This window comes from Vigna unguiculata, chromosome 4, assembly GCF_037176805.1.
Source record: "Vigna unguiculata cultivar grain cowpea cultivar isolate G323 ecotype 2 chromosome 4, ASM3717680v1, whole genome shotgun sequence".
NCBI classification, from domain to species: Eukaryota; Viridiplantae; Streptophyta; class Magnoliopsida; order Fabales; family Fabaceae; genus Vigna; species Vigna unguiculata.
The window spans coordinates 36,657,723-36,679,687 of record NC_140795.1 but is presented as its reverse complement, the minus strand read 5'-3'; the positions used below and the strand labels follow the sequence as shown (position 1 = coordinate 36,679,687).

Below are 21,965 nucleotides of genomic sequence, written 5' to 3'. Positions count from 1 at the left end.
ATACAAATCCAAAACAGAATAAAAGTAACAATAACACAAATAGAAAGAAAAAACATACTAACCACCAGAAATGAGGATGAAAAATTGGTATACACGGGCAACATGAGATTAAAGAGATTTAACAATATAATCTGCCAAAACCCTAGAATAAAAGACTATTAGAAGAAAATAAAGTATGGAGAGGTAAGAGAAGTCATAGAGCGATAAAAGAAGAAAATAGAATCTAAATTGATTATAGAAGAGTAAAGATCACTAATCATTCTCTTTCTTTGTAAACAAAATTATAATTTACTTTAACTCAATAATTATCATTTTTACTACCAATAAAAATTAACATACACTAATAATAATTTAATTAAATTTTATTCCCAATAAACTTATAATTAATTTAATAGAGCTATATTAATAATAAAATATTGTTGTGAGGCCTTTTTTATCTTAAACATAATTTATAATTAGTTTAACAGAGCTATATTAATTAGTACTAAACAAAATTTGGAGGTCTTTTTATCTTAAACATAATTTTATAATTAATTTAATAGATAAATATTTGTAGTAATTTTTTTTTAAAGTCTTCTTATCCTTAAGGTCTAAAACGAGTGTTTTACTCGCTTTATTCTTGAATCGGCCTACCCACTTTCAATAACATAATTTATTTTTATTACAAAATTTGGTCCATTCACACGGTCACGTAGACTATGTGGTTTAGATTTCATACACATATTTTAATTTTAATTTGTGAGATAAAATATGATCCTTCAAATACTCAACCCTTACACTTAGCTCGTTGCATCAATGTGTTAACATAAGGTCACTAAGGAGTCTCTAAGGATTGAAGTGATAGATTTAATTTTTCAAAGCCGAAAATAAATTCAATCCAAATCTAATACAATATATTAGATTTAAAATTTAGATTAATTTTGACTAAAACAAATTAAATTGAGTTTTTTAATCTAATTTCAATTTATATTTATATTAAATTAAATTATCCAATTAGATAAAGTTTATAATACTTTCTTTAAATTAGATTTAAAGGCTAAATAAAATTTTTGGTTACAATATTTGGATAATTTTTTAGGATAGTCATACAATTTTGAAGTTCTCAATTTGATTCTAATTTTAATTAAAATGAGCCGATGTTATTTCTTCCATTAAGATCACACTAATGGAGTTTAGAGAAGGACTACATAATAGAATGAGTATCCAACATGGTAGATGAGACTGCTAACATATGTCCATATTTTAGGTTTATTTATTCGTGGCTTATAAGGTTATTTTTGTGTGTATATATAATACATCTTGTGTAACATTTTATACACAATCAATATTACATAATCCCTTTCTTCATATATTTCTTTGTTTTCTACATGGTATCAAAGCCCGAAAAGATCTATGATTGATAAGGGATTCTCGCAATAGTTCCTATTTCTTAAGCCTTAAGTCTCTTTCGCAAATTTTATGATTGAGAATAAATTCTTGTAGTAGTATTCTTTTCTAAACCCATAGCCCTAAGTCTCTTTCGTAATTTTTCAGGTTTCACCCGATCACAAATTTTATTTTCTACTTTGAGGCTTTTTGGAGATTTTGCATCATGTTCTTTATGTCATTTTAAGGTATTTGCAATTCTCTAATCTTGAGTTTGTATTCTGTTTTGTTTGTTGCTTCCGCTGTGTGGTTCACATCTCTGTTTTTGTATTTTATTTGTTATGGCGACTTGTAATGACGATTCTCTTTAGTCTATTAGTGTGCAATTAGATGGTAAAAATTATTCCTACTATAGAGTTATGTTATGGAAAACTTCTTCGTTGAAAGTCCATGTAAGGTTATATTTCAAATGTTAAGGAGAAATCGATTGACATCAAAGCTGATGATTATACTCTTTAGAGGTATGAGAAATTGATAACTATAAAATTATCACTTGGGTCAATAATTCTATCACACACTCGATTGACACTCAATTGGCAAAATGTGATACTATAAAAGAGTTATGGGATACTTATTTCAATTGTATACACAGTCTAATTTTGTCAAACAATATCAACTTGAGACAAATATTCGTGTACTGAAGTAAAATGACATGAGCATTCAAAATTCTTATTCTGTCATGACAAGTCTATGAGATCAACTTGCCTTGATTGAGCCTGCAAAATTGAGTGTTCCATAACATTTCAAAAACAACATCTTCTTCCCTGCCTACCTTTCCCGTTTAAATCTAGTTTTTTCTCAAAGCTAGATGCCATTCCCATATGTTCTCTTCCCAACTCCTTACCTCCCCTTTATCCCTTTCTTTACAATTAGAGATCATGTATAGCCTAAGAACCTATGCGAGAGTGATTCCACCCCTGCCCATTTGTCTACCTAAAACTTAACTTCATTCCCCTCTCCTACACTTCGCTCGAAGTAGTTTCGAGTCACGCTCCTTGCTAAAAATTCCCACGTACTTAACAAATTTAAAGATCTTTCCACCATTATGATTTCTTCCGAGATCTATTGTTTCCCATAAGTTTATCTTCAGTCTCAAGATCAATTTACCTCCCACTCCGAGTGTTGAAAACAGGGGGTACACAAACGTATATTAATTTTTTATAAATATTTTCAAAATAAAAAATAGAAAATAACAAAAAAATTTAAAAGTTAAAAGTAGGTTGTGATTTATAAGTTTTTATTGTATTAGTTTGTTCAAAATGATATGTTTTTAAATCTATACACAAGTTGTTTTTAGCTTATAAAATTATTTACCTTTTTATAACTCATTTTCGTATTTTAGAAATGTGTAGAAAAAAATTTATTGAAAATAGACCGATTCAAAATAAATGTTTCACACGCTATAGAACGTGAGATGTGAGTCATTTAAAGTTTTGAATTTGGTTTACTACAATTGCAATACCTTTCAAAATATCTTAAATAGATCATCAAATCAAAGTTATTTTGTTTATCAATTAGAATTTTGTTCACTGCAATACTTTTCTAATATATATATATATATATATATATATATATATGTGCTAAATCGAAGTCGTTTTCTTTATTTATTTTTAATTGGAGACTTTTGAAGTCTTCGTATCAATCTTTATCAGTTTTAAGTCATTGCTATTATTCAAAACATAAGGAAAAGTTAGGGAAAATATTTAAAAGTGTTTTTCTAACTTAACTTTTGCAGAGAGAAAATTATATTTGTTTGCAGTATCTGTTAGAAAAGGTTTCTTTTCATACATTATAAAATATAAGAAAAAATATTTCAAAAACTTAAGAATAACACATATGGCATTTTACTATTGAAGAAAAAATATTTCAAAAAGATAAATTTAAAATTTGAGTGAATTTTCCAAAACTATTAAATTTAAAAATAATTTTGTACTTAGAAGAAATCATAATTGGAGTCATCATTAAGGGCTCTCTCTCATTGTGTCCCTTTTGTCCTTGCAATTTTCCTTCATTCCCGATTCCCCCTCACACCAATTCAAGTTGTTGGTCCTCAAAGTCTCTACCTCTCTCGCTATTTGCTCTCACATCCCTTTTTCACTTTTTCGGTACAACTTGTGTTGATTACAAAATTTGGTTCATCATTCTCACAATCATGCAAGATTAGGTGGTTTAAATCTCATATGCATATTTTAAGTTTGAGTTGTGACATAAAATATGTTCCTTCAAATATTCGACTATTAAATCTAGCTTGTTGTGAGGATGTGTTAGCGTTTGGACAATAAGGAGTCTTTATAGGTTCTAATTTGGCTCTGATATCATATTAGAAGTGGATTTTTTAAACATAACTCAACCTCACAAAATCGGCTTGTATAATGAGGATTGTACCACTTATATATTATGAATTTGGCCTTATCTCTAGTCCATGTGAGACTTCCAACATGTTGAGACAATTTCTGAAGGTTGCAAAGAAATGTGAAATCAGTTAAGGTCAAACTCCAAGACGATAATAATAATGGAGTGACCAAGCATCGAAAGAGAGAGGAAGGACTAGGGACACAAAGGAATAAGAATAACATAAGAAACATATATTTTTTATTAGGAAACACTACTATTATTAAGGAGCACACAATTAAAGCTAAATATCTCCCACCATGGCCTCTCTATAGTGAATCAAAATTACTCACTTCTTCTAGAGAGGAAAATTTAGATCGAGCAGCCTTTATCAATTTTGGGATTGTTGGAATGCAAAGGTGAAATAAGGATTTCTTTGAATTTGATACAATCGCATATACTCATTAATCATTGAGGAACGTAAATTGGGTTCATAACAAGTTTATTTTGTAAAATATAATCTATGTAGTTTCCATTTTCTAATCAATATAAGAAACTACTCTATTATAGAAAAGGAACGTTTAGAAATTATGATTCCCACAATGATATTATTAGAAGAGTTTAAGAACTTACCTGGATCCATTGCAAAGTTCTCTTAATCAATGTTTTCCCTTCTCTTACTTCTCTTTAATGGCTTCTTGATGATATACAATTACCAAGTACAAAGTCTTCTCCTGTCAAAAGTCACATTTCTTTACGTTCTCTTGAAACGTAAAAACTCTATCGCTTGTCAGGAGCAACTGTCATTCTTTTCTTCTACTATTTTAAAACTTTAATAAAATACTATAATACCCCTATGAAGTGAGAAGTGAGGGAATTAATTTAATAAGTCTAAAATAATCCCCATAACTTTAATAACTTATATTCTAATCATCATCACATTAGAATCTTTACATTAAAGTTATTCTTTAAATTACATGAACCAAATATTAAATTAATATATAATTTAACATTCTCCCACTTGGTTCATGTGATGACTTGAAGATCCAATATTAAACTTTAAGTTCGCACCATTCATTGGAATTATCAAGTCAACTTTCTTTAATAATTGAATTCGATGATGGATCATGGTGGTTGCAAGCTATTCAACAACATGGTTCCTTCCATGTATCACAAATCATCTAACTCAATTTCACTTTAATTATACCATAATATGTATTTTTATTTTCTTTTCAAAGATACATCCTGTCATTCCATAAACTAAACAATAATGTATACTTTTAATTGTAAATGACAAATAAATGAACATAAACATAACTATAATTGAATTCACAAGTGTCAAACAAAGAGAGCATTATTGCAATAATGTATATATACCAGATTACATTCATAACAAGGACTTGTCCATAACACCCATCCTTTCAACATGACCAATAAATGTTTTGGGTGGTAAGCCTTTAGTTAATGGATCTGCTATCATTAAATATGTACCAATATGCTCAATTAACACTCTACGTTTCTGCACTTCTTTTTTGACTGATAAGTACTTCAAATCCATATGTTTTGCACCTTTCGAGTACTTATCATTCTTAGAGAAGAAAACAGCTGCAAAATTGTCACAATAAATCCTTAATGGTCTAGCAATACTGTCAACAATACCAAGCCTTAAGACAAAATTCCGCAACCACAAAGCATGAACAGTAGCCTCAAAGCATGCTACAAATTCAGCCTCCATGGTGGAAGTAGCAATAACTGATTGTTTTGCACTTTTCCAAGAAATTGCTCCTCTAGCCAATAGATAAACATATCCAAATGTGGATTTTCTTGAATCCACACATCCTGCATAGTCTAAATCCGAGTAACCAATCACTTCAAGATGATCTGACTTCCTATAGGTGAGCATATAGTTCTTGGTGCCTTATAAGTACCTAAGAACTTTCTTTGCAGCTTTCCAGTGGTCCATACCGGGATTACTTTGATATCAACCCAACATACCAATAGCAAAACTGATATCTGGCCGAGTACAAGTTTGAGCATACATCAAACTCCCAACCACTGATGCATAAGGAATTGACTCCATGGCCTTTCGTTCCAAATCATTCTTAGGACATTGCATTTGACTAAACTTATCCCCTTTCTAAATTGGAACTATTCCAACAAAGCATTTATCCATTCTGAATCTCTCTAATACCTTGTTAATATATGATTTTTGAGACAATTCCAACAATCCTTGTGAGATATCACGGAATATTTTTATTCCTATCACATAGGATGCCTCACCCATATCTTTCATTTCAAAGTTATTAGAGAGAAACTTCTTTACATCATGTAACATGGCAACATTATTAGTAGCAAGCAGAATATCATCAACATATAGGACTAAAATTATAAACATGCTCCCACTAACCTTCATGTAAATACATCGATCAACGGTGTTTTCTACAAAACCATATGACGTGATGGTATCATTAAACTTGAGATACCATTGTTTAGAAGCTTGTTTTAGTCCATATATTGACTTCTTTAAATTACACACCATATTTTCCTTTCCTGTGGAAACAAAACCTTCAGGTTGATCCATATATATTTCTTCCTCTAAGTCACCATTTAGAAAGGCGGTCTTTACATCCATCTAGTGAAGCTCTAAATCATAATGAGCCACCAAAGCCAAAATAATTCTCAAAGAGTTCTTTTTAGAAACAAGAGAGAAGGTCTTTTTGTAATCAATGCCATCCTTTTGAGTAAAACCTTTGGCAACAAGTTTGGCCTTATATCTTTCAATATTGCCTTTTGAGTCACGTTTGGTCTTAAAGACCCATTTACAACCCACTTGTTTAGAACTTTCAAGCAATTCTACTAGATCCCAAACTTGATTGTCATCCATTGACTTTAACTCTTCTTTCATTGCATTGAACCATTTTTTAGAATTATCACTTTCCATGGCTTGTTTAACTGAGACTGGATCCTCATCAATGCTTAAGCCACATTCATGTTCAATAGAGTAAACCACATAGTCATCTGAAATAGCTGGTCTCTTTTGCCTTACAGACCTTCTTAATATTTCTTCTTGTGGTTCCTCTACCATTTCCTCATTAGTGACTTGCACATTGTCACTTAGTTCATTATCTATATGTTCATTTTGTGGTGTTGGAACATCAACTTGTTGTCTCTGCATGTTGTGTGACTGTGATACAACAAAAGGGATAACAACTTAAGAAGAGACATGTGTAGAAACATTACTGTTAGTCTCTTGAATGTCCACTATATGTGATTTCTCACTCCCACTGAACTAGCCATTCTCAATGAACCTAGCATTACCAGACTCAACTATCTTGTACTATGGTTATGACAATAGAACCTATATCCTTTTGACTTTTCAGGATAGCCGATGAAGTAACCATTAATGGTTCTTGCATCAAGCTTCTTTTCATGTGGATTATATATCCTTACTTCTGCCAGACATCCCCAAACATGAAGATGTCTTAAACTAGGTTTCCTTCCAGTCCATAGTTCAAAAGGAGTCTTAGGAACTACTTTACTAGGAACCCTGTTAAGAAGATAAACATCAGTCTTTAATGAATACATCCACAAAGATTTAGGAACATTGTTATGACTCAACATACTCCTAACCATATCATGAGAGTACGATTTCGCCTTTCTGCTACACCATTTTTTGTGGTGTACCGGCCATTGTCTATTGTGCACAAATACCCTGACTTTCGAGAAACTTTGCAAATGGACCTGTGCATTGTCCACTTTCAGTGGATTTTCCATAAAATTCACCACCTCTATCAGATCTCACAACCTTTACTTTTTTATCTAATTGCCTTTCTACCTCATCAATAAACACCTTTAGGATGTCCATTGATTGCGATTTTTCATGCAAAAGATATAAATAACAATAACGTGAAAAATCATCTATAAAGGTTATAAAATACTTTTCACCACTCCAAGATGGAATGTCAAATGGACCACAAATATCTGTGTGTATTAATTCAAGAAGTTCATTACTTCTTGTGGCAGAATTCTTTGATATGTGTTTAGTTTGTTTACCTTTAATACAATCAACACATACATCCCAGTCACCAAAATTCAATTGAGGTAAGATTTCATTTTTCACCAACCTCATCATCCTCTCTTTGGATATATGACCCAATCTTTGATGTCATAAGAAAGTAGAATTTTCATTCTGTACATTGCACTTACTACTAGAAACATGTTCAACATTAAACAGGGAATTAGTAAAATTAAAATTAAGATTCAAACGATATAATCCATCATATAAAGTACCAGAACCATAATAGTACGTATGTTTATACAAATGAAAAACATCATTTTCAATCTTAAAATTAAAACCTAAACAATCCAACTTTGCAACAAAAATCAAGTTTCTAGCACAACGAGGAACATATAGACACTTTTCAAGATTTAGACAATAACTAGTGTCTAGAATCAATCTGTAAGTCCATATTCCTTCTATTCGTGCCTTTATTCTGTTCCCCATGTATAAATACTTTTCAGTTCCTTTTATGGGCTGGATTGAAAGAAATCCTTGCATAATATTAGAAACATGAGTGGTAGCTCCAGAATCTAACCACCAAGTATTATTAGGCACTTCAACAATATTTGTTTCAAAACTTACAGAAACATAAAATGTACCTTTCTTTTCAAACCAAGATTTCCTCTTTGGACAATCTTTCTTAAAGTGACCCACCTTCTTGCAAAAGAAGCATTTAAGGTCCTTCTTGATTCTACCCTCATTAACTTTCATTGGGGCTTTGTCCTTCTTGTTCTTCTTTCCTGGATTAGCTTTGCTGGAGCTAGAACCATCATGAGTCATGAGATGAATTGAATGATCCTTCACTTTCTTAAGCCTTCCTTCCTCTTGAACTAACATGGCTTTTATTTCTTGAAAGTTCCATTTATCTTTAATAGTGTTATAATTCACTTGGAACTGGCCAAATTCAGGAGGAAGAGAGTTCATAATAAATTGTACCAGAAAGGATTCATTCACCTTCATTCCCATTGACTTCAACTTTGCAGCTATGTTTGGCATCCTTGTTACATGATCATGAATGGGTTGTGACCAATCAAACTTTTTTGTTGTGAACTCACTCATGAGAGTTCCCACAATGGACTTATCAATAATGTCCAACTGTGAATACTCCTTGATCATCCTTATAAATTCCTTTGCATTTTCGGTCTTGGGCATAGATGGCTTCACATTCTCTGCCATGGTCATGCGCATCAAGTTCAAAGACAATCGATTAGACCTTTGCCAAGCCTCATAAAGAGTCTTTTCATCTGCTGTACTGGTCTCATTAATGGCTGGGGGCATCTCATCCATAACTATGGCTAGATCTAAATCGAACACACCCAATTGAAACTGGATTTGTTCGTACCAATCAGCATAGTTCAAGCCATTGAACTTGATCACACCACTGTCCAGACCACACATATTCATGGAAGCTGTAGAAAAAGAATAAACTCACACACATTAATGCTTTGATAAATTTAATGGATTCAGACAAATAACTACACTAGTCATGCATTTAAGTTCATCTTTGGGTGACGCTTAAACTGACAAATACCATAGGAGTCATTCATTTAAGTTCACCTTTGGGTGATGCTTAAACTAACATATATCATACAATTAAGATGATAAAAAAAATATACTTTAATAGACAATCAATCATACTCAAGTCTACATGTATGCTATCTTTGGATATGCAAATATATTTACTAAGTATATCAAATGTATGTCTCACTTTAATATCATTATAAGCAATGGTTCACCTTTGGGTAATCCATATATGCCTTATAACAATAACTTTCAATAAACCCATGAACAATTAATATATTCATAATTTGGTATCCTTTATTTCACGGATAATTACCATAATTCAACTTTGCTTTAAAATTAATTAAAATATAAAATTTAATCACTTTGGTAATTACAAATTTACTATACAATTAATTCCTAAAGTTGAATATAATGTTCATAGCCACACTTCCGTAACAGTGAACACTTATTCTCTCAATTCAAAACTTTTATGAATTGAATTGACTTTTCAATTAGATTCAGATTAGAATTTAAAATCACACAAAATTCAAAATTTTGCTTATCCAATCAAAACTAATGATTACTTATAATTAGTTCATGAAGCAAAACCATACCATGTGTGACAGGGAATGTAATGCTTTTCCAAATTCAAAGCACTCAAAACTTGGAAAACTTTTCTATCTAAATCTAACGTAAACATAAAATGCGGCTTTCCTATTCATGTGCAATCCAAATTGTACTTTGTCTATTCATGTTAACCAAGTTTTCAATTCAACTCCAATGCACAGCGGAAAAAAAAATGGAATTGAACCATGAAAAGACACATAATTAATCCAAATTGATAAAGCATACAGGGAAAATTAATATTTATGCACATACCATACAAAAGCAAACTTTATAGAGCATCAAACAGTAACTCATGCACCCAATTTGATAAAACCAAATCAAAAAATTAAAATCCCTAAATTCTATAATTAGGGTTTTTTATAATTTAGGAAATACCTTTTATGGAGAATCATAAATTTCTAAACCTGGCTCTTATACCAATGTAAAATATAATCTATGTAGTTTCCATTTTCTAATCAATATAAGAAACTACTTTATTATAGAAGAGGAATGTTTAGAAATTATAATTCTCACAATGATATTATTAGAAGAGTTTAAGAACTTACTTGGATCCATTGCAAAGTTCTCTTAATCAATGTTTTCCCTTCTCTTACTGCTCTTTAATGGCTTCTTGATGATATAGAGTTACCAAGTACAAAGTCTTCTCCTGTCAAAAATCACCTTTCTTTACGTTCTCCTGAAACGTAAAAACTCTACCGCTTTTCAGGAGCAACTGTCATTCTTTTCTTCTACTATTTTAAAACTTTAATAAAATACTATAATACCCCTATGAAATGAGAAGTGAGGGAATTAATTTAATATGTCTAAAATAATCTTCATAACTTTAATAACTTATATTCTAATAATCATCACATTAGAAACTTTACATTAAAGTTATTTTTTAAATTACATGAACCAAATATTAAATTAATATATAATTTAACATATTTTCGTTTGAGCAAAGAATAATTTGCTTGAGAAAATATACTATAAAATCAGCTTCATGCGACAAAACCAAACTTGTTTCCAAAACTTTATTCAAAATGAATATAGCAAATTTGTAACTTTGGGACAAATCAAGATGGTCACATGATTATAATTTGCTTAAATATAACTTGCATTCACATTGGACGAACTAACTAATCCATAATAACTTTAAAAACAATTAACTGTGAAGACTTGTTTCTACTGGAACTTAATTAAGCTTATAATGCTGAAATCACACATGAAAGCTAAATCTATACATGAAAGATTCTAATAAAAAAAATTATCTAAACATACCGTAACTAACAAATATTCACCTTGGTCCCAGAAGAGCTACATGCAAGAGCACACTAACCATTATACATGAATTTTTTCAAAACCAACTCAAGAAAATGGCAAAGGAAAACTTATTGTTAAACAATTTTTTATCAGAAAAAATTAATCTATTCTCCATTAGAATCTCTAAGGTGAGATCTAATCTACAAAAGGATGAATAGATATGTAAAAAGTTTAGAAAGAGAGAATAAAAAAGTGTTTTAAGAACATGATGGTTTTCCTAAAATAAAATTTGAATAATGTTATAAACTAAAGGTAATAAGAGAGAGACAAAGGAGAGGAAGAATAGAAAATGAGAGAGTAGGGAGCAACTTCTGTTTGTATGTGTCTTATTACTGATAAGACGAGTCCTATGTATAGATACAACATGATAACCCAGAAAGGATATAAAATCAAATAGTAAATACAAAATATTACATAAAGAGTAATGAATAATATGATAATCAATCATATGAGTAATTGTATAAATCAATGGACGACCATTAATTCATAACACTCCCCCTTGGTGTCCATTGATAAAAGAATGTGCCTCGTTAAAACCTTACTAGGAAAAACCCTTTGGGATAAAAACCTAATGAAGGAAAAAGAGTACATCATTCTATATAATATTGTTCTTTGCATCTTCTATTTCTCCCCCATGTAAACTTACATCATTAAGATGGCGGAGTCCAATCTTGTGAACCAATTGCTCAAAAGTTCTCCTTGGCAAAGACTTTGTAAATAAATCTGCTAGATTTTCACATGAGCGAATCTTTTGGATCTCTACATCACCATTTCTTTGAAGATCATGAGTGAAAAAGAATTTTGGAAGAATATGTTTTGTTCTGTCTCCTTTTATATATCATTCTTTCAATTGAGCAATGCATGCACTATTGTCTTCATATATCGTTGTTGGTTTCATTTTTCCTAAGGATAATTAAACCACAAGTTTGTCGCACATGTTGAATTATAGACCTTAACCAAACGCATTCACGACTTGCCTCATGTAATGCTAAAATTTTTGCATGATTTGACGATGTTGCTGTTATTGTTTGTTTCACAGATCGCCATGAAATCGTTGTGCCACCACATGTGAACAAATATCCTATTTGTGATCGATCATTATGAGGATCTGATAAATAACCTGCATCTGCATAACCCATTAGATCTAATTTTGAATCATTTGGGTAAAATAAGCCCATATTCATAGTGCCTTTAAGGTAACAGAGTATTTGTTTTACTCCATTCCAATGTCTTCTTGTATGTGAAGAACTATATTTTGCTAACAAATTTACAGCAAATGCTATATCAGGTCGAGTATAATTAGCAAGATACATTAGTGCTCTTATAGCACTAAGATATGGTACTTCAGGACCAAGTAGTTCTTCATCGTTTTCTTGAGGTCTAAAAGGGTCTTTATCAACATCTAATGACCTCACCACCATTGGAGTGCATAATCCTCAATTTGTAATCCCAAACAAAACTTTGTCCTTCCATGATCCTTCATCTCAAATTCTTTCTTTAAACAATCAATTGCCTTTGTGAGCTCATTAGGAGTTCCAACTATGTTTATGTCATCTACATAAACAACAAGTATGGCAAATTCATTCTCGGATCTTTTCATATAAATACAAGGACAAATATGGTCATTTTTATACCCTTCCTTTAATAAGTACTCACTTAGACAGTTATACCACATACGTCCTGATTGTTTCAATCCATAAAGGGACTTATTCAATTTTATTGAATAATCCTCTTTAGAATTTGCTTTGTTGGACACATTAAATCCTTCAGGGAGTTTCATATAAATATCATTCTCCGAAGAGCCATACAAATAGGCTGTAACAACATCCATGAGGTGCAAATTTAAACCTTCTTGTGCAACAAGGCTAATTAAATATCTAAATGTTGTTGCATCCAATACTGGAGAATATGTCTCCTCAAAATCAATACCAGGTCTTTGTGAAAAACCTTGAGCAACTAACCGTGCTTTGTATCTAACAACTTCACCATTCTCATTTGTCTTTTGTACAAAAACCCATCTGTACCCAATAGGTTTTACACCCTCAGGTGTGCGAACTACAGGTCCAAAAACCTTTCGTTTAGCAAGCGAATCTAATTCTACTTGGATTGCATCTTTCCATTTTGACCAATCATTTCTTTGCCTACAATCTTCAATTGTCATTGGTTTTTGATCATCATTATCACTTATAACATCCTTTGCTACATTGTATGCAAAACCTCGTCAATATTGACTTTATTTCGATTCCATATTTTATGATTCAGGACATAATTTATTGAGATCTCATCATTTTCAACAATTTCAGGTACCTGAGGTTCTTCTTGAATCGAATCATTAATTATGTCAAAAGAATCTTTTGGGACTTTTACCCCCTCGATTAGGCCATCTTGCCTTTTTTTCCCTTTTTCTCACACGAGGATTTTTATCTTTGGAACCGACAGGCCTACCACGCTTTAGGCGTGTTTGAGATTCATTTGCTATATTAGATTGTCCAACTGGAATATCAATTCTGATTGGAGCATTAGCAGCGGGTATATGCGACTTAGTTACCCTTTAAGTGTCAGTAAAAGCATATGGTAATTGGTTGGCCAATTTTTGTAAATGAATTATCCGTTGAACTTCTAGTTCACACTCTTTTGTACGAGGATCAAGATGAGATAATGATAATTCATTCCAACCAATATCCTTTTCCACTTTCTTTCTTTCTCCCCCTAACGTTGGAAAAACTGATTCATCAAAATGACTATCAGCAAATCGAGCTATAAATAAGTCACCTGTTGATGGTTCAAGATATTTTATTATCGATGGAGAATCATATCCAACATATATTCCCAAACGTCTTTGAGGACCCATCATAGTCCTTTTTGGTGGGAAAATTGGGACATATACAGCACACCCAAAAATTCTTAAATGAGAAATATTTGGTTGCTAACCAAAAACCAACTGTAAAGGAGAGTATTTGTGATAACTTATTGGTCTGATGCGAATCAATACTGCAGCATGCAGAATTGCATATCCCCAAGTAGTCATTGGAAGATTAGCTTTCATAAGTAAAGGTCTTGCAATCCATTTTAGACGTTTTATCAATGATTCTGCAAGTCCATTTTGAGTATGAACATGTGCTACTGGATGTTCAACTTCAATTCCAATTAACATACAATACTCATTAAAAGCATGAGATGTAAATTCACCAGCATTATCAAGACGAATTTTCTTAATTGGATAATCTGGGAAGTGGGCTCTTAACTTGATCAATTGTGCTAATAACTTAGCAAATGCTTGATTTCGAGTTGATAGTAAACAAATATGTGACCATCTAGTGGACACATCAATTAATACCATGAAATATCTAAATGATCCACATGGTGGGTGTATTGGACCACAAATATCACCTTGTATTCGTTCTAAAAATGAGATTGACTCATTTCTAATTTTTTCTGGTGATGGTCTTATTATCAACTTTCCCTGCGAACATGCAGTACATGAGTTTTAAGTGGATGTCCACATGAGTTTTCAACTATTTTTCGCATCATGATATATCCAGGATGACCCAACCGATCATGCCAAACAAGAAATTCATTCTTATTTGTAAGCTTCTGGTTTATAATAACATGCGTCTCAATCGCATTAATATATGTGTAGTACAAGCCATAAGAGAAGGCTGATAATTTCTCCAATACACATTTTTTATTTGACTCAATTTGAGTGATATAAAGATATTCAATATCTCCTTCATTATTTGTCTCAATATGATATCCATTTAGACGAATATCCTTAAAACTTAATAGTTTCTATTGGACTTAGGAGAATAAAATGCATTTTTAATATGCAATCTTGTACCTCTTGGTAGAAGTACTGTAGCTCTTCCAGAGCCTTCAATTATATTTGTAGTACCAGAAATAGTACTAACATTGACTTCGCACATTACCAAACAAGAGAAAAATTTATTACTCTTGAGAATTGTATGAGTTGTTGCACTATTAGCAAGGCACAGATCCTCATCATTGGTGTTAATGCCAATATTCATTCTTCATATAAACATAAATATCAATATTAGAGATTACTTCGTAAGAGGATAAGAAAAAAAAATAGAGGATTTTATTCATAAAAACATAAAAACTTATACATATAAAAGCAACATGAATTAAATATAAAACATTGTCTTAAAATTTAATAACATGATATAAAATAAAATAAAACTATTTTCTAACACTCCCATCACCAATAAGGTGATCAATGCTTCCATCGGGTTTAGAAAAGAAATCACCAATATCAAGATGAGTAGTATCCATATGACCATAATCAGAATCACCATATTCATAAGCAAAGTGTGTTTCTATATTCTTCTTTTTAGTGATTCTTGGTAGAGTTCAACAAGATGCTTTGGTGTATAACAGGCACAGGTCCAATGACCTTTACTGCCACAACGGTAACATATATTTTCAGCCTTTTTGCCATTATTTTCACCCCTTTCTTTTTCCTTTTCCGCATTCTTGTTCCACTTCTGTTGATGAAGTTTCTCTTTGAAATTTCCTTTATAACCATGTCCACGACCATGATTAATAGTACGACCACGACCACGACCATGGCTACGACCACGGCCAAAATTATGACCTCGATTATTATTATGGTCTTGACCTCGTCCATGATTATATGGATCAGATGTTGTTGCATTCACTTTTGGGAATGCAGCAGAACCAGTTGGTCGGGCCTCATGATTTTTCATCAAGAGCTCATTATTTTGTTCAGCCACAAGAAGGCATGAAATCAATTCAGAATATTTGTGAAAACCTTTTTCATGATATTGTTGTTGCAAAAGCAAATTAGTTTCATGAAAAGTTGAGAATGTTTTTTCCAACATATCCTCATCAGTAATTCTTTCTCCACATAGAGTCAATTGAGAAGTAATTCTAAACATTGCAGAATTATATTCACTTACAGTTTTAAAATCTTGCAACCTTAAATGCATCCAATCATAACGAGCTTTTGGCAAAATCACAGTTTTTTGGAGGTCATATCTTTCTTTCAAAATTTTCCATAATACAAAAGGGTCTTTTACAGTAAGGTATTCAATTTTCAACCCTTCATAAAGATGGCGACGAAGGAAAATCATAGCTTTAGCTTTATCTTGTTCAAATGCTTTATTTCCTTCTTTAATAGCATCACCCAGACCCATTGCATCTAGATGAATCTCAGCATCTAAAATCCATGATAAATAATTCTCCCCCGAAATATCAAGGGCCGCAAATTCAAGCTTTGCAAGATTTGACATGTTTTAGAACTAGCACATAAAATATTAATATAATCAAATTTCATGTATGAAATTATTAAAATCAAATAATAATAATAATAATATGACAGAGAAAAAATAAATCAAACAATTATCATTACACAAAAAAAAATATAAGATAAAGTTTGTGAATGAGAAAAAGATTAGAAAGAACCTCGGTTGAGGAATGTAGAGTGTTGTTCTTAGGGAGAAAAAAAAATATGCCTTCACGCTCAGTTGGATAACCATCATGCTGATAACGTGTTATAAACTAAAGGTAATAAGAGAGAGACAAAAGAGAGGAAGAATAGAGAATGACAGAGTAGGGAGCAACTTCTGTGTTTGTATGTGTCTTATTACTGATAGGACGAGTCCTATTTATAGATACAACATGATAACCCAGAAAGGATATAAAATCAAATAGTAAATACAAAATATTACATAAAGAGTAATGAATAATATGATAATCAATCATATGAGTAATTGTATAAATCAATGGACGACCATTAATTCATAACAAATAATCAATTTTTCTACTTATAAACCTTTTTACCTAAATATCAAAAAGGTAAATAGTCGGTTTAGTACAACAAGTTAACAAGTATTGATATAGTTTTTAATACAATAAAAAAACAACAACTTAATACCATAATTATTATTTTTTTAATTTTATTTGAACTCCGTTGGTGGTTAGTATGATTGAGTACATGTTTAGTTCTTAGTAAGTGCACAAGTATTTATTGAAAGAAAATATCCGATTAGCATTGAATGAACAACAAATAATTTAAAATTTACAAAACAAAAACAAAGGGTAAAAATTTCTTCAATATTAATATTATTTCTTTTTTAATATATACAAATGACAATTACTAAAGATCAAATACGTTTTCACTTAAATTAAAACTTTTGTATTAAGATTATAATTTTTTTTTCTTCTTATTCTACTATATATGTTAACAAGTGTTATAATAAACCAACTATTTAACTATACTAAATATGTAAGGCCCATTAAAATTGTTTTATTCTTTTCTGCCTTAAAGTAAAGGGTTGTCCCTTGTAATTGGGCCTAGGGCTGGCCCAAGTGATAAAACCAAACCCTAATATGCCCTAACACACTCACTCTCACTCATTCACAGATTACAGTCGTCTCTCTCAACTACGCCAATAGAGCTCTGCTAGGGTTTACTTCCAACCTAGAACCTGTGAGCTCAGTTATGTTTCCTAGCCTCATGTAAGTGCTCTACACCTCATGTCTTGTTTTCTTTCCGCTCACATGTTTGTACTTCCAGTTGAGACTTCGTCGTAGACTCACGTCTATTCTTTCGCAGCTGTTCTTCCAGCTCGGTAATCTACATCTGGAGCTTTCGCGTTCTGCTGTTGGAGACGCACCCTTCTCTCAGTCCCTTCCAAGTACGGGGAAGTTAGGGCTTACTGTTTTATTTCGTGTTCTTATATGCTTGGTCTTGTTTCATGAGTTGAATGTTGGGTTGCCATTACAAACTATGTGGGAGCTGTTAAAAACATGTTTTGGTCTGTTTGAATGTATCTGCCTACGTGAACAATGACAGGTTCTGGTTGTCTCGCCCAAACGAGTACATCTCGCCTAGGCGAGATTAGGAATAACTCGCCCAAGCTGCTTGAGCAAACGGTCGCCCAGGCGACAAGCGCCAGTTTTGAGCGAGAACCCATCTCGCTCAGGCGAGATGGTCTCGCCTAAGCGAGCAGGCACGACAGTACCACTGTTCCTGACTCGAGCCCTCGCCTAGGCGGAGGGTGCTCGCTTAAGCGAGAGAGATCTCTCGCCTGAGCGAAGGGCTGAGCGAGGAGTATGCATGTTAATGGATTTCTTTGCTCTTGGATGTTGAATGCATGTATGAATTGTTTATGCCTTTATAAGTATGAATTGAGTGGCTTTGCATGAATAAGATGAATCATGAATTGTGATTCATGTGTTTTAACATGATATGAGTATGCTTTTGGTATGGGATGATTTATGGAATTAAAATGACGTGTTGGTATGGATTTGGCATGAGACAAGAGTGAAGGTTGGTTAATGAATATGACATGGTGTCGATATGAAACACACTTCTACTTTCATGGTTTGAGATTTGTGAATGAAAGAGATTGACATGGGATACAACGGAGGATGGAATTGCCAAGGTTGGCATGGGATATTTACTCATGTGTGTTGAATAATTACTTGTCTTGATGATGATATGGTCTGTGGTCAGTGCGTAATTCCTTGGAATCCCTAGGTGGGGTTTTCAGTGTCGTGCTTCAGTGGTCGGGATGTAATTCCATGGCCCCTGTTAGTGGGTGTCTATGGTGGTGCCCCATCTGTATAACTTGGTAAGGATTCAAGGTAAGGTTGCATCTTGACACTCTAAGGAGTCAGTTAGTCTCACCTAGAGTGGACTGACTCCTGTGGTGAGACTAGTAGGAGGCATGAAATTCATTAAGGGCTAACCTTGTGGTGAGGGATATTGATTCATTGTAACACTTATAACACATAGCTCGGGGGTGAGCAGCTCGGGGGTGAGCAAAGATATCCACCACAAGTGCAAGCATCCGCTGAATCCGACCAGGTTATATGTATCCGGATGAGTCGAGTCGAGTCTTAGTGTATTGATTGAAAGGTCATAACATGCTTGGATGATATATGTATATGGGACTGTGAAGGTATATTTGATTGCATGATAAAAATCTTGTTGGCTCTAGCTTACCCTTTGCTTGTTTGATTACTTTGTATGTCGTTCTTCTACCTTTGCGATGATCATCAATTTATTGATGGGAGCAGATGCAAGAGGTATTCGTGGTCAACAGGGGAGAGATGATTTCGCTGCCTAGTCTTCTCGGGCTGGACTTCCTGTCCTTCTTGGAGCTTCTTTAGGGCTACGGCCCATGTACTTATCCGTCTTTAAATTTCTACTTAATTCTAGTAAACTTGATAACTTGTTTCTTTTTGGGCATCGTGGTGTGCATTGGGTTGTAAGGAGTTAGGTTTAAGACTCCAGGACTGCGTTGCTACTTTATTCAGTGTGACGTTTCTTTAATTATGCTTATCGATTAAATGGGACGTTACAAAATATTTATCAACTACAAGAAAACCTTAAATAATGGCCATATTTAATTATAATAAAATAATTAGTCACTATAGTAATCAATTTAGATACTAATTTATAAACTAAAAATTATTGGTAACTAAACTAGTTTAAAAAAAATTATAATTGGTTTCCAAATTGGTAACTAAAATAGTTTCTATTATAAATGTTAAATGTTAAATGTTGAATGCTAATGTTATTAATGTTTATGTGACACTATGAGCTCTTTGATGTATAAGGACATATTGGTTATTATGGAAAGTTGTAGTAAAATAAAATAGAAATAAAATAAAGTTCAGCCCAACTTTATGAACTTTGACTTATAAAAAGGGATTGAGGTCCTCTTTGACCATAAAATTCTTTCACAGTAAGTTATCAAGAACGTGTAAAAGGAGTAAAAAAACAAAGAGATAAATTGGAAAATGATAGTTAGAAAAAACACAAATTGAAGAAGGTATATTTATAGTAGATCAATATTAATACTCTATTATATTTTGTTGTGTGAGAATCTTAAATCTTTAAGATTCTAAATTGTTTTACATTCACTTTATTTACTCATATATTATTATTAAAAGAATATAACATATTTGGCGTATCCAATACGATATTCACTTTATTAAAATCATTATAAATAATCGAATTAATTGGGATAAAATAAAGTATGGAAGTGTAAGGTTGGTTGGCCACAATGCACCTTGAATCTCAATATGCAATCTGCCTCCTACTTAGTGTTTAAAACGTTGGATATGTTTATAGATGATTTTTTAAATAATTTTAAAATAAGAAAGTATAAAACAGTAATAAATGTTTCAAAAGTTAAAATTAGTTTTTATTAATTCATTAAAATTTTATTATATAGTTTTCTCTAAACATATGTTTTTAATTTATACATAAATTATTTTTAATATATGAAAAAAATTAATCTTACTTTTTGTAACTTATTTTCATATTTTAAAAGTGTCTAGACACACTACTAAAAAACTCATATTTTCTGCCAACTTTGTTTTGAAATTTTTTTCGTAGAAAATACTTATAAATTTTGTTATGAAAAAAAATTGCAGAAAATTGATGCTAATTTTTTTGCAAAAATATTTTGTATAAAACACTTTTCACAACAAATTTTGTAGAAAATACTTACGAATTTTATAATTTTGTAGGAAATAATTATCTACGAAAGAATTACCTGCCAATTAAGATTTTTAAAATAAATAGTAAAAAAAAATCTTTTCTTTCAAATTTTTTAAAAAGTTTTCAAGAAAAATCGGATGAAAATTTTTAATAATGACAAAAATTTAAAGACTAAAGACCGAAAAGAAATGTTTCACACGCTATAGTATAGAACGTGAGATGTAAGTCATTAAAGTTTCTACAATTGCAATGTTTTTCAAAGTCTCTTATGCATATCAAATCAAAGTTATTTTCATTTTCAATTATTTTTAATCAGACTTTTGAAGTCTTAGTGTTTATCTTTTATCATTTTTAAGTCATTGCAATTATTCAAGCCGTAATGAAAAGTTAAGAAAAATATTTAAAAGAAATTTTCTAACTTAAATTTTAGAAAATAAATTACTTTTATTATTAGTTGCATGTACAACTTAGAAAGGGACTTATTTTCATAAATTATAAAAGATATAATTTAATGGTTGTATAAATATTAGGATAAGTTCTACATTTTATTAAAAATCGCATACATGCCATTTTACTAAAAGTAGTAGTATTTTATTTAAAAAATAAAAAAATAATAAAAATTACTTTGTGTACCAAGTTGGGTGATAAATGACAGTATATAAAAGTCTGTAATAAATTTTAAAGAAGTCCTTTTCTTATTTTCCTCTTTTAGTAGACTTTTGAAGTCATCTTCCAATAATTTTTCAATTTTAAAGTTGTGGTCCATTTTTTTTTTTATAATTTTGATTGTTTGTTATTTTGCAGTTATATTTTTATCAAACTGCTTGGAAATTGATGTTATTCTACCAATAATGAAGAAATAAAAAAAAACTTTAAAAAATATTATTACATATTTTAGTGGTGACAACTTAAAAGAGTTTAGAGAAAGAGAACAACTTGTACAATTTGTTTACATAACTTAATAAACTATTTTACGCGTATTAGATGAATACTTTAGTCTTTTTTTCTTTTTTTTTTTATGTTTTAGTGTTTTTTATACATTAAATTTCCACATTAATTGAATATTTGTTTATTGATAAAGTTTTAAAAGTTTCAATCCAATATTTTATATTTGTAAAAAACTATTTTAGCACCTTGAACTAATAAATAGATCAATAGACACATCTACCAATAATTCTGTTAACCTATTTATCGATTATAATAAAAATATATAATAAATCT

General features: G+C 31.3%; 1 protein-coding gene across 1 annotated transcript; it reads right to left on the bottom strand.

The window, feature by feature from the left end:
- Nucleotides 1-6,388: 6,388 nt before the first annotated feature.
- Nucleotides 6,389-16,518, bottom strand: LOC114165484 (uncharacterized). The gene is made up of 5 exons (XM_085672030.1): nucleotides 16,038-16,518; nucleotides 8,127-9,225; nucleotides 7,387-7,497; nucleotides 7,207-7,303; nucleotides 6,389-6,940 (listed from the first exon to the last, which is right to left on the bottom strand). Exons 1-5 carry the CDS (start codon nucleotides 16,516-16,518, stop codon nucleotides 6,389-6,391), a joined length of 2,340 nt encoding a protein of 779 aa, XP_085528156.1.
- Nucleotides 16,519-21,965: the final 5,447 nt, after the last annotated feature.

Coding starts and splice junctions, on each gene's coding strand:
- LOC114165484 (XM_085672030.1), bottom strand. CDS start 16,518: ATGTCAAATCTTGCAAAGCTTGAATTTGCGGCCCTTGATATTTCGGGG. Junction 9,226..16,037: donor ACAACAATATCATGAAAAAG/GTTTTCACAAAT, acceptor CTTTTTCTACAG/CTTCCATGAATATGTGTGGT. Junction 6,941..7,206: donor TTTGGGGATGTCTGGCAGAA/GTAAGGATATAT, acceptor GTTGTATCACAG/TCACACAACATGCAGAGACA.